This window comes from Stigmatopora argus, chromosome 19 (genome assembly GCF_051989625.1).
Source record: "Stigmatopora argus isolate UIUO_Sarg chromosome 19, RoL_Sarg_1.0, whole genome shotgun sequence".
Taxonomy (NCBI): Eukaryota; Metazoa; Chordata; class Actinopteri; order Syngnathiformes; family Syngnathidae; genus Stigmatopora; species Stigmatopora argus.
The window spans coordinates 2,759,909-2,774,398 of record NC_135405.1 but is presented as its reverse complement, the minus strand read 5'-3'; the positions used below and the strand labels follow the sequence as shown (position 1 = coordinate 2,774,398).

The 14,490-nt window shown below is 47.3% G+C and overlaps 1 protein-coding gene across 1 annotated transcript in view; it reads right to left on the bottom strand.

Annotated features, from left to right (window-relative positions):
* The window catches only part of slc35f1 (solute carrier family 35 member F1), a 32,460-nt gene that overhangs the window by 4,338 nt on the left and 13,632 nt on the right, over positions 1–14,490 (bottom strand). The window contains exons 5-8 of the mRNA XM_077587388.1: positions 6,979–7,138; positions 6,246–6,402; positions 1,164–1,216; positions 920–1,074 (exon numbers count right to left, since the gene is read on the bottom strand). Of these exons, the coding sequence (XP_077443514.1) occupies positions 920–1,074; positions 1,164–1,216; positions 6,246–6,402; positions 6,979–7,138 (525 nt within the window). The remainder of the gene's footprint in view (positions 1–919; positions 1,075–1,163; positions 1,217–6,245; positions 6,403–6,978; positions 7,139–14,490) is intronic.

The window sequence follows — 14,490 nt, the reverse complement described above, 5'->3', positions numbered from 1 at the left end:
CCTTCAGACTCCCCGGTCAAGGCAGCCGGCAAAGTTGCCTCTGTGATAGGTGAGTCACTCCACCACCTCGCCGTAACATCTTTATGGACTGTCCAGGGCAAGACGCTCCGCTACGGCCTAGCAGCGCTGCCTAGACAATCGCTTGACGGGCGAGCTCACCGCTTCTTTGCAGGCTGGCCGGGACGACTCCCTGAAGGGCCAGCTCGCCACTTCTTTGCGGGCCGCCCGGGACGACCTCCCGATTGTGGATTTTTTTTCTTTCTCGGGTTTTGGACTACGGGGGTTGTTGTTTCCTTTGTTTCACCCCTTCGCGGTTGGATAGCACCTTTGCCCTCCTCTGGGCCCGCTGCCACCCTCCCTTTATTTTGGTAGTTGAGTTGGATTTTGAGACGTCTGGGATTCGTCCCTTAAGGGGGTTACAGTATATGTAAAAACCAAAACTGGCGCTCATTGATGGCAATTGAGTGCAAGTCTCTGAGAGATGCTTTGATGACAATTAAATGAATGTGATGCAGCATTTCATTAAAATCTCCAACATCCCACATTACTTTTGCATGCTTGTGCATTGCGGGCAAACGCCATTTAAATTCTGCCTTCCAATGAGTAGTAACACTTATGACACCCCACAACAAATGCAAGATTCTTAATATAGAATCAATTCCGCTGACAAATGCACCCGCTGGCGGACAATCATAGTGAAAAATTATTCCCCCAAAGTCAGCTGGAATAGGCTCCGGCATCCCCCGCAACCCTTACGAGGATGCGCAGTACGGAAGATGCATGAATGAATAAAATAGCTTGAGATAGGAGATTCAGGACATTTTCAATGGAAACCTTATTAAATTACATGACAGCTTAGAAGAATAAGACAAGTCATATTGAAGAAAATTGGTATCTATGTAAGTGTTGCTACTGTTACCTTGTAATGAAAGAGGAATATGCCACACAAGAGAGTGTACAGGTCAGCTGTGAGCAAAGAGAGGCTGATAAAGGTGGCACTTGTTCTCATCATTACGAGTGGCATGAAACTGTACAGGGTGAACATGAAGGCACTGAAGCTCACATAGAGAAGACCTGTCATAAAGAGAGGGGAGGTGATTTCTTTTGCATCAAATGTACACAAACATTTCCAAGTCCAACAAGGGCCAATGGGAAATACTTGCCAATCTGCCACTCCCAGGGAAGCTTCAGCAGCTCCTTGTGTTCCATGATGGCCCTGCAACACAGCAGACAGACTTGAGTCTGTGGGGAGAATACTTTACTGAGTTCTATAAACTTGGCTGATCTATTCATTCATTCGTTCCTTTTCTGAACCGCTATTTCCTTTGTAGGGTTGCGGGGAGTGCCGGAGCCTATCCCAGCTGACTTTTGGCACTAGGCGGGGGACACCTTGAATTGGTTGCCAGCCAATCACAGGCACCGAAGAGACAAACAACCATTGACGCTCACACTCATACCTAGGGGCAATTTAGATTGTCTACCACCCTACCAGCCATGTTTTTGGAATTTGGGAGGAAACCGGAGTCCCCGAAGAAAACCCACACAGGCCTGGGGAGAACATGCAAACTCCACACAGGTGGACCAAACTAGATTTGAACTCAGAATGTCAGAACTGTGAGGGTGACGTGGTAGCCACTCAGCCCCCTCAACCAAATATATATAAACATATATATATATATATATATATATATATATATATATATATATATATATATATATATATATATATATATATATATATATACCGACAGGCCGATATATATTTAAATTTCTTAATAACTCCTTCCATCTTGTGCTGTTAACACATTCACTGTGGATTTATTTATTATTGGGACGCGGCGCATAAGTTTGTGGTGTTTACTAGCACGTTGTCATATTTCTGCCGTGATTTTAAGGGCTTTTTCCCCTCTGAAAGTGTTCTGAGTGCCAAAGACTTGCTGAAAAGTGCCTGATACGGCATCAAAAATTTAATAAAATTCAGGCTAGTTGACTCATTTGGAATGGATGCTACATTTGTAAGGGCATTGCTTATAAATTTCATTTCCTTGGATGTAAATATTCTTTTATATGTCGCCTTCATAACTAGCTATACTAACCAATCCAAAACAGAGAAGGCAGAGAAGAAAACGGTCGATCTCTCCTGATCAGAATAAGAGTGTACCACTCTCTTTATTTTTGCATGATTACAAATGTCTAGGGTTAACGTGTCGGCCTCACAGCTCTGGGGTCCTGGGTTCATTGTGGAGTTTGCATGTTCTCCCTTGGCCTGTGTGGGTTTTCTCCATGTACTCCATGCATTGTAGGCTGATTGGACACTCTAAATTGCCCCTAGATATGACTGTGAGCATGAATGTTTGTCCGTCTCCTCGTGCTCTGTGATCGGGCTGGCCACCAATGCAGGGTGTCTCCCGCCTCTGGCCCGAAGTTAGCTGGGACAAAGCATGACTCAGAAGACCTCTTATGATGAAAAACATAATTGGAAAATGTCTTCCCTCGCCCAGACGCGGGTCACCAGGGCCGGAGGAGGGGCGCGATGGCGAGCGCTTGGTGGCGGGCCTACACCCATGGGGCCCGGCCGGGCACAGCCCGAAGAGGCGACGTGGGTCCCCACTCACATGGGCTGACCACCTGTGAGGGGGGCCAAAGAGGTCAGGTGCACCGACAGTTGGGCAGAAGCCAAAGGAAGGATCCTTGGTGGTCCGATCCCCGGCTGCAGAAACTAGCTCTTGGGACGTGGAATGTCACCTCTCTGGTTGGGGAAGAGCCTGAGGTAGTGCGTGAGGTTGAGAAATTCCGGCTTGACATAGTCGGGCTCACCTCTACGCACAGCTTGGGTTCCGGTACCACTCCACTGGAGGGGGATTGGACACTCTTCCACTCTGGAGTTGCCCGCGGTGAGAGGCGCCGAGCGGGTGTTGGCATACTTGTTGCCCCACGGCTCGGTGCCAGTATGTTGGGGTTTACCCCGGTGGATGAGAGGGTAGCATCCCTCCATCTTCGGGTGGGAGGATGGGACCTGACTGCGTATGCACCAAACAGCAGTTCAGAGTACCCACCCTTTTTGGAGTCCTTGGAGGGAGTGCTGGATAGTGCCACTTCGGGGGACTCCCTCGCTCTGCTGGGGGACTTCAAGGCTCACATGGGCAATGACAGTGAGACCTGGAGGGGAGTGATTGGGAAGAATGCCCCCCAATCGGAACCCAATTGGTGTTCTATTGTTGGCTTTCTGCGCTCGTCGTGGATTGAAAATAATGAACATCATGTTCAAGCATAAGGGTTTCCATATGTGCACTTGGCACAGGACACCCTAGGCCGCAGTTCGATTATCAACTTTGTGATCGTGTCATCGGACCTGCGGCCGCATGTCTTGGACACTCAGGTGAAGAGAGGGGCGCAGCTGTCAACTGACCACCACCTGGTGGTGAGTTGGCTCCGATGGTGGGGGCAGATGCCAGTGCGGCCCGAGAAACCCAAACATTTCGTAAGGGTCGGCTGAGAACGCCTGGCAGAGTCCCGTGTCAGAGGGAGTTTCAATTCCCACCTCTGACAGAGCTTCTGTCATGTCCGGGACGAGGCGGGGGACATTGCGTCCGAGTGGATCATGCTGCGGCCGCAAGGTGGTCGGTGCCTGTCGTCGCGGCAACCCCAGAACCCGCTAGTGGACACCAGCGGTAAGGGATGTCGTCAGGCTGAAAATTGGCCTTGGAGACTCCGGAGGCAGCTGACGGGTACCGAATGGCCAAGCAGCACAAGGCTCTGGATGTCTCTGAGGCAAAAACCATGGGAGGAGTTCGGTGAGGCCATGGAGAACGACTTCCGGGTGGCTTCAAGGAAATTTTGGTCCACCATCCGACGTCTCAGAAGGAGGAAGCAGTGCACCATCAACACAGTGTAAGTCTGGATGAGGCGCTGGTGACCTCGACTTGGGATGTTGTGAATCGGTGGGCCGAATACTTTGAAGACCTCCTCAATTCCACCGACACGCCTTCCCATGAGGAAGCAGAGCTGGGGGACTCTGGGGCGGACTCTCTTATCTCTAGGGTTGAAGTCACCGAGGTGGTTAAAAAGCTCCTCGGTGGCAAGGTCCCTGGGGTGGATGAGATCCGCCCGAAGTTTCTAAAGGGTCTGGATGTTGTGGGGCTGTCTTGGTTGACATGCCTCTGCAACATCGCATGGACATCGGGGACAGTGCCTCTGGATTGGCAGACCAAGGTGGTGGTTCCCGTTTTTAAAAAGGGAGACCGGAGGGTGTGTTCCAATTACTGGGGAATCACACTCCTCAGCCTCCCCAGGAAGGTCTATTCTGGGGTACTGGAGAGGAGTGTCCGCCGGGAGGTCGAATCTCAGATTCAGGAGGAGCAGTGTGGTTTTCGCCCTGTCCATGAAACAGTGGATCAACTCTACACCCTCAGCAGGGTCTATTCACGATAACATGCCCCGCTTGACCATTACTGGCTGCAGATGATTACGTGAAATTGCTGGGCCAATCAGTGGTGTGAGGAATTTATATATCTTGAATTAGAAAAAAAATCACATTTTATTTTACACTAAAGTAGGGTTGGGTAAATGTGCATATAAAACTGATGGGGTTCGGTGAATGCGCATATGAAACTGGTGGGGTACGGTAGCTCCAACAAGGTTAAGAACCACTGTTTTACACAGTACAAAAACTAAGCTAATAGTACTTTAACGGTAGAATATTCAAAGATTTTAACAGAGGAACCCTGTATAACAAGAGGAGGATTGAGGAGGAACAAAAACTTCTTTGAGAAAAAAATTGTTTGGCCATTCTTTTAGAAAGGTGACAATGTTTGATTAGGCCGTGGAGTAAAAAAGTTGAGTCAATGGCCAAAAAGGTCAGGCTTATGTATTAATTCATAAAATTATTAAAGGAAAGGGGCCGAGCGACTGAGTGGTTAGCGTGTCAGCCTCACAGTTCTGGGGTCCTGCGTTCGATCCCAGGTTGCTCCTCCTGTGTGGTGTTTGCATGTTCTCCCCGGGCTTGAGTGGCTTTTTTCCAGGTACTCTGGTTTCCTCCCATATTCCAAAAACGTGCATAGTAGGCTGGATAAACACACCCTTAGATATTAGTGTGAGCGTGACTTCGTGCCCGATGTCAGCTGGGATGTCATAAATGCGCCTCGGGTGTGCGGCAGAGTCGGAACCAAAGATGCAGGAAGTAGACTAAAACAGGAGTGCCGGTGCACAAAACTGATTTTTGACAGGTTTTAATAAGAACTATCAGAAAAGCCATACAGGATTTAGGACTTAGTAAAAATCAATAAAGAAACAAACCTAACGGGGATAGAACGTACGCACACTGACAGGGAGACGACATGACCAAACGCAAGCAATAATCCAACAGCCAGACATACCAGGACACAACGTATAAATAGACACACAAGGGATAATTACGAAACAAGCACACCTGGTCACATAGGGAAGGGGAGCCCACAGGGATACACATCACCCAGACAGCACACACAGGAAAACACGCACATACACACCTCCACCAAAATCCTAAACGAAACGTGACAGGATAGGCTCCAACACCCCTGCCCCCCAACCCTTGTGAGGATAAGCGGTTAAGAAAATGGATGAATGAATATTAAAGGAAGCCAATTTAGATTATGCTTTTTGCAAACTTTAAATAATGATTTCTCCGTGTACCACCCACCATTAGCTGTTATTCCACATTTTGAGGTTCACTGGATCACTTGTGGTAGAAAAAATACATAAAATATGAGTTTTAACCTCCTATGACCTGACACCGGACATCACATTTTTGGTTGTCAAAGACTACAGCAGGGGTGTCAAACCGATTCCGCCGAGGGCCGCAGTGGGTCCTGGTCTTTGTTCCAACCGATCCAGTGCCAACATTTTAACCAAACAGGTGTCTTCTAAAATAATTAGCACCTGACTTTAATTAACTGATTACACTTGCAAAAGGTATCCTCTTGTTAAGTTGGAATGAAAACCTGCACCCACTGTGGCCCTTTGACGATCGGTTTGACACCCCTGGACTACAATGTTAAATTTTGGACTACAAGGGCTTATGATGTGGACGTCCTTTTTCTCAGAAACTACATCATGTAAAAAGATAATTCTTAGTTTTTACACTCATCAGGTCCTAATTAGCCTAAATATCAAAGAGAAAATAAAAATACATGCCTTGCAAGAGTTTGGGTCTTAGAAGGTTAATGTAGTTTACAGTGAAGTTTCAGTAGATTCATGTATTCACTCACAGTTGAATGCCACTGAAAAATGACCCGAAAAGCCCCATCATGCCCAGGAACTCCACTCGGCTCAGGTTCTTCACGATATACTCCTCACAGACGGTAGACATTCCATACAAGGTTGCTCCTCCCAAGACTAATAGATCCCCAAACAGCTTCTGTTCTTCTGAACAGGGAAGATAAGTTTGAGGGAAAAAAACAACTTGTGAGAACTTAAGAACATTGTTTTTTCATTCCTCCTCCTGAAAACAGAGGTTGTGGTAATGTACTTTGAAGTTGATAGTTTGTAGTGAAACCAACATTTCATGAAAACTACCCCCAAAAGTTAGAACAGATTTTTGAGTCTTAATCATGTTTAAAGGACTTCCTATATCTCCTGAATAATCAGTCAAAAGGTTCGCTTTGAGTACCATGATAATCGATAACCATGTGCAGCGATTTACGTTTCAACTCTCCTATGCACCAGTTAGTTTTGGGGTTCCCTTGGCTCAGAAGACACAGACCAATTTTGGATTGATCCACTGGGAAAGTCACTGAGTGGGGGAGGGGGGTTGAGAAGATTTGTCTGACCAACAGGGTTAAGTGTGGAACCGGGACAGGACAGGGAAGGACTAGTACATGCGAAGACTTGCCAAATGTCCCCACATGCTGCAGAGGTGTTTGGTAAGACAGAAGCTATGTCTAAAAATATAGTTTTTTGAATTAAAAAGGTTCCCAACTATATATGAATATGTTTACTCACCAAAGCCCTGCTGTCGACCAAGTAGAATATCAGCACCCACCATGCAGCCAATACCCAGAAGACACAGTATTGTGCCCACAACATGGGCAGCCTTGTACCTCACCAATAGAAAAAAACAGGACAGCACCATGACCACTGGGATGACAAAGCAGTCTAAAAGCTGAGAGAAGATTGAAAGCAAGAAAGACAAATTATATACTATGCATATACATACATACACATACATATACACACACACACATATACAGTGGTACCTCGAGATACGAGCTTAATCCGTTCCGGGACTGAGCTCGTATGACAAGTTACTCGTAACTCGAGGTAAAGTTTCCCATTGAAATGAATGGGAAACAAATTAATTTGTTCCAACTCTCTGAAAAAAACACCAGAAACAGGATATTGGATTGAAAAAAATGTTTTATTTCTTATAATTCGCCATATATTGACAAAGTAATAAATAACGAGTGGTTTAATAGAAATAAAGTGTTTAATCTAACTAAAATTGGGCGGATTTCGCCGAGGGGAGAGAGAGACGCACAAAAGGGGCGGGGGGCTTCGGTTTGTTTTCCACACGACGCACTCGTAAACAGAACAAACACTCCACCCTCACGTTCGCTATCCATGGGCTGTTTGCTGTCGTACTATTCCCTTCAAAATATTCCGAAAATGATGCACACAAATGTCCTCACAATCGGAGAACGCACGACCACTTGCCAACGAGCAGCAGTCTTATCAGCGATCGCCCCGCTGCTCATGGGAGCTTCGGGGGCGCTGGCTAGCGGCTCCCTTTTAGCTTGTAGCATCTGTGTTCGCATCCCCTCGAACGGCGCCTATGATAGAGTTGCTACCGGGGATGCTGTAGCGAGCCAGTGCCCCCGATGTTCTTATGAGCAGCCAACGAGCAGAGTCTTTTATCAGCGATCGCCCCGTTGCTTATGGGAGCTTCGGGGGCGCTGGCTAGCGGCTCCTTTTAGCTTGTAGCATCTGTGTTCGCATCCCCTCGAACGGCGCCTATGATAGAGTTGCTACCGGGGATACTTTTGCGAGCACGAGTATACTTCATTACCCAGAAAGCCCTCTTTTCACCGCGCATGCGCGTTGTGCGTTTCCTGGTCTGAATAGCTCATCCGGTGCTCGTAAATATTGTTATACACGAAAGATATGCCAAAAAAAATGCCATGGCAACCTGGCTTGGTCGCATCACGAAATTTTGACCGCATCACGGGCGAATTATTCGATCGAAATTTCCCCCGTAAGACGAGCATTCTGTATGACGAACGGTCGTATGACGAGGTACCACTGTATATATATATATATAACCTCACTAGGGTGGGCGGGGGTGTTGGAGTCAATCCCAGCTGACATATAAACATAACATTTCAAATTAAAAAAAATAAATTCCCACACCAAATGTATAAACCTCCCATATGCTCCTACCAAATGTAATTGGTGTACAGTAATACCTTGAGATACGAGTGCCCCAACATACGAGTAATTTGAGATACGAGTAAAATTCAGAGCATATATTTGCCTTGAGATACGAGCATACGAGACAGCCAGGTGGCCAAGACGTGAGAGGCTGCTCATGAGAACAGCATGGCACTGTCTTTCTCGCTGCACTTACTCCCTTGTGTAAAGGTACCTTCAAACAATGGGCAGAGTGTTGCATTTATTCTGTGTTTTTTCCCATTAGTGAGTGCAGAATAAAGGGAACAACAATGGGTTCAAAGCAAGCAGGTGGAATGAAGAGTTCTGCAAAAGAAAGGCATATGATGACAATCAATATTAACCACGAAATATTTGAAAAATATGAGTGGTGTATGTGTGGCGGAGCTTGCTCGCGAATACGAGAGGAGCACAGTCAAGTTGGCAAGTGGTCGTGCGTTATCCTATTGTGAGGACATTTGTGTGCGTCATTTTCGGAATATTTTGAAGGGACGACAAAGGCAAACAACCCTCGATAGGTTACTTTTAAAAACTCAGACTGAAAGTCAGGGTGGAGGCGAGGCAAAAAGAGCCAACCCGGGAGAAGAAAGGTAAAAAAAATTAAAACAAAATTAGAATTAAGTTTAGTGTAAGGTTAGATTAAATTTATTTTTGAGTGTGTCTGTATCGTTATCCAAATGAGGGACCGAGAGAGGATCTGGCGAACTGGGACCCAACAGCCCTCCTCTGGACAGTAACCCCTCCCAGTCGACGAGGTACTGAAAGCCACAGCCCTGGCGGTGGACGTCCAGAAGTCGCTCCATCCTGAAAGCTGAACCACCGTTGATCGTCAGCGGTAGTATGGTGCGGGGCCGCGATGGCAATTGGTCTGTCTTTAGGTGCGCGTGGAGGAGCGTTGTAGCACAGCCTGGGCTTGGTCCCAGATACGGGCACATCTGGCCAGGTGTGCTTGGAAAAAGGGGACAGATTGGAAGAGGAATTTGGATGTGAATTGTGGGCATACTCAATCCACGGTAGCTGGTCGCTCCAGGTGGTCGGGTGGGTAGATGGTGCAGCAAAGTGCTGCTTCCGGCTGCTGATTGGAGCGTGTGCACTATCCATTCGTCTGTGGGTGATAGCCAGACGAGAGGCTCACTGTAAAGTCCAAAGCAGAGCAGAAGGCGGACGAAACATGGGAGGCGAATTGGGATCCCCGGTCAGAGACGATGTCGGCAGGAATTCCATGCAGATGGAACCCTGCTGCACAAGTAAATCGGCGGCCTCCTTGCTGAGGGTAGTTTGCGGAAGGCGACAAAGTGTGTGGCCTTGGAAAAATGGTCAACTATGGTTAGAATAACGTGTTGCCCCGAGAAGATGGGAGGCCTGTGACGAAATCAAGAGCAATGTGGGACCAAGAACGACTATGAATCGGCAGTGGACGGAGTATACGGGAACTTGGCCTGGTGCAGGATTTGCTGCGGGCACACATGTGGCAGGCAGATGCAAAGGAAAGAGAATCCTCCCACATTGTTGGCCACCAAAAGCATTGGCGCAACACCGCCAGTGTGGGGGTGACTCCTGGGTGGCAGGTCAGGCGAGAGGTGTGAGCCCATTCAAGGACCACAGAACGAACCGAGGTCGGGACATAAAGGTTCCCAATGCTGTGAATGCGTTCGGCTGGAGTCAGGCTACGGGAAAAGAAGGCACAGGGCTGCACTTTCCCATCCCCCCCGACCTGCGTTGCGAGAGGATGGCCATGACCCCAACCTCCGACGCATGTGTGGGTGTGTGAGCATGGGAGCTGAGGTAAAACGGGCCTTAAGATCCCTGAAAGAGGCTTCTGCTGCCTCTGACCATTGAAACGGGGACTTTGTTGACGTGACTGCTGTGAGGGGGTGGCAATGTGGCTATGCTCCCTGATAAACTGTCTATAGAAATTTGCAACCCTAAAAAATGCTGTGGCTCCATCCTACTTTCAGGCCTGGGCCACTGAGCAACGGCCGACACCTTCATAGGGTCCATCCGTAGCTCCCCGAAGGGCATGATGAACCCACGGAAGGTCGTCTGTGCAACGTGGAAAAAGCATTTCTCTGCCTTCACGTAGACCTGTCGCTGGTGTTGCTCGTGCTCTGTGGGGGTATGTGAAAAAATTAAAATGTCATCCAGGTAAACAAACACAAAGTGATCCAACATGTCTCAGGACATCATTGATGAACGTCTGGAAAACTGCTGGTGGATTGCAGAGGACGAAAGGCATCACCAGATACTCAAAATGGCACAGAGAGGTGGAGACAGCCGTCTTCCATTCATCCCCCTCCCGAATGCGGATCAGATGGTAGGCGTTACGGAGGTCAATCTTGGTAAAAATTCAGGTTCTTTGAAGCTGAGAAAAAGCTGATTCACTGAGAGGCAATGAGTACCTGATCTTGATGGTGATACTGTTTAGGCCATGGTAGTCGACGCAGGGGCGCAGCGAGCCGTCCTTCTTTTCCACAAAAAAGAATTCTGCTCCAACAGGGGAGGAGGATGACCGGATGAGGCCTGCTGCTAATGCGTCAGAGATGGTATCCTCCAGTGGCACCCGCTCGGGCTAGGAGATGCTATAGAGTGGGAAGAGTGGCACCGGGCAAGAGATCAATGGCACAATGATAGGGGCAATGCGGAGGAAGTGCGTTTGCATGGTCTTTGCTAAAAATTTGTACAAGATCATGATAACAATTTGGAGGTTGTCCTTGGATGGGGCCTTGTGGGTACACGAGCCGACTGGAGATATCTGGTGTGGCAGGCCGGACTCCAGGCTGTCACCTTGGGGCTTGACCAGTCAATGACTTGATTGTGTTCCTTCAGCCAAGGAAGGTCCAGAACTATGGGGTTCTCTGGGGAGTCTAAAACATAAAAACAGGCAACCTCCTGGTGGTTCCCGGATAAACGGAGGGGAGCTGTCTCCGTCCGGAGTTCTACTCTCCCCAACGGCTGCCCTCTTAGTGCAGTGGTACTCAGCGGTACACCCAATGGGGAAGTCCTGAGGCCAAGTAAGAAAACCATGGAGCGGTCGATAAAGCTCTCATCTGCTCCGCAATCGACCAGTGCGGTGGTCTCGTGGATCTGGCCCTCCCAGGAGAGAGGCCGGCAGCAGAAGACAATGGCACCAAAACCTCCATCTCTCTTGGTGAGCCCTCCTTTGCTGGTCGAACCGCACACAAACGTACGAGATGACCTCTCTCACCACAGTAAAATCACAAAGCCGACTGAAAACGACGAGAGCGTTCGTCTTTTGAGAGCCTGCTGCGACCCAGTTGCATGGGCTTTGACATCATCGCGGGAGGTGAGGTTACCGCAGCTAGAGAAGACGTCGGAAATGGTTGCAGCAGCTCGCATGTAGGACCTACGTGTGAGCTCTGTCGCCGCTGTCTTCAGCGTTTTCGGAGTCGACCGTCAATTCTTATAGCCAAACTTACTAGTGCATCGATGAAGCCGGGCTCGTCTTGGCACACCAACTTGTCCTTCAGGGACTCGCTTAGGCTCCCAATAAATACTTCCTTGAGGGGCTGCATTGGACGAGGAAAGCCCAACATGCGGGGTTATCGCGTGAACTGGCGACATTGGGGTTGGTTGTGTCCTTTGTGCATGACGCAACAGCGTGAACTGTGTCTGCATTGACACAGCGTCTGCAAGATCTGAGATACTTCGATCAGGAGGAATTGAATCACTTGGCTGTGCTGATCCATGAGTGGTGCTGTTTGGTTGATTGGTGGGAGTTCGGTCGGAGCCTGCAAGGTGCAACTTGGCGGGATCGTGCTGTTACGGTCATGGGCGAAAGGGCCCCGAAACAGGCAAGCACACACACGCCGGAGGTGGAGCTTTCTGTTCATTATGAGTGACCGTTGTATAGGGCCAGGCGAAGGTACAAGTGGAGAAGCCTAGAGGAGTCGTCTTGCATAGCGTGGAGGTCGATAGCTGAGAGGTCCGTAGAGGGGTCCAATGCGAAGTACAAGATGCGTGGTCGTGAGCGTGGTCGAGGTTCTGGGAACAAAACAAGAGGTCGGAGATCAGGTGAGGCAAAACAAAGAGGAAGCGCGAGAGGGTACTTTACAGTGAACTGATAAAGACGATCCAGCGACGTGGTCAAGCTCTGGGTGGCTTAAATAGCTCTGTGATTGTGATGAGCTGCACCTGCCTTTGCTTAGCCCATCAGGTGCTGGACCTGTGAATGGATCAGAGGAGCACCCACCAACCTGTGTGGCCCTGGGCCTGACAAACTAGTATTTACATTTTTTATCAAATGTTTTTGACGTATTGTACACTGTACGTTACACTTGCTAACATATCCTAGCGGTACTGTCTGAGGCATACCAGCAATGTTCCCTCTAAGCTGCGCGCATGCGCAATTGCGCATTGCTCTCGTCTTCTCTGCGCACAGCAAATCATATGGAGTGCACAAAATAAAATCCCCATTTTTTTTTAGCTGTGAGGCCGACGCGTGAACCACTCATCCGCCGGGCCATTCATAGATATTAATCATTACATTTTATTATTACTAAATCATTTATGTGTAGTAGACATACACCTGCTTGTGGCAGGTGTGATACTGGTGTGTGCCCATAGCGAGCAATGATGATGTTGCTCACACCGGTACTCAGTGTACTCAGAGAGGTTGTCTTTCTGCCCAGACAAACAAAAAATTAGAGGGAACATTGCATACCAGTACTGTACATTTTTTGTGCTCCTACGATTAAACGATTTGCAGGCTAGTACTTATTATTACTGTCATTGTCTATTAATAGAGAAAATCTGCGGTACAGCAAGGACACGAAAGTCTAACTGCGAAATATGCAACAATTTCATTATCGTTAATTAAAATAAAATTGCATACCTCAAAATAAAAGAAATCTCCAAACTTGTACAAGTCGTGTGGTTTTGCTTACACACATTGGGTTAGATTAAATTGCCTCGTTTGCTTTAGTACAATATGGTTGGAAGAAAAATACAGGGGTACCAGGGGCTGGAGATGTCACAGAAAATGGTATTGTGTTGCAATACAGTATGATGGTGACCCAAATGGTTAAAACCCAGTCTTTTTTCATACATTACATAAATTAATGAATGTTTGCCTCTGTTGTAGTTTTTGTTGGAAGTTTACATTTTTTAAACACATTTTGTACAATACAAAGCACATAATAAAAATCTATGAAATAGTTACAATACCCGATTTTGTTCTTGCATTCATTTATTATTCTACAGTCTAATAAAGTGGTTTCAGGGAGGTGCCACAAAATCAGAAAAAATGCCTTTTTAATATGCCTGACTGTATTTATTCAAAAACAGGTATGACTTAACTCTAAAAGTCAAAAAAGCAAAAACACAAACATTTAGAAAATAACATGTCCAAAACAATACTTCTACAAAAGACTATGGAAGCAAATGTGACTTTTTCTTTTAAAAGAGGTACCAACACTATAAAATTAGCAAAAATATCTGCCGAGGTCAACAAAGGAGGCCTGAAGGAATTTTATTGTGGTCTCTCTCTCTCATGCGGGAGCGAGCGAGCGAATCCGGCGACGTATAACATGTACACACACGCCAATAATACGCAACTTATTGATAATTTTGATATTAGATATTTAGATATTAATGCTCTTACATTGTCAATGCAATTACAAACTCACTCTCTCTCTCATGCGGGGGAGCGAGTGAGCGAATCCGGCGACGAATAACATGTACACACACGCCAATAATACGCAACTTATTGATAATTTTGATATTAGATATTTAGATATTAATGCTCTTACATTGTCAATGCAATTACAAACTCACTCTCTCTCTCATGATTATAATTTTGAGAGCGAGAGATTACCTGGTTGAAAGCCTTACCTGGTTGATCGCTTTCAACAGGTAACTCTCTGTCTCTCTCACGATTATAATTTTGAGAGCGAGCGAATCCGACAAAATGTCCAGTGGCGAATCCGTCGACCAAACGTCCGTTTGACGAAACGTCCGTTCCACGAAACGTCCGTTCCACGAAACGTCCGTTCCACGAAACGTCCGTTCCACGAAACGTCCGTTCCACGAAACGTCCGTTCCACGAAACGT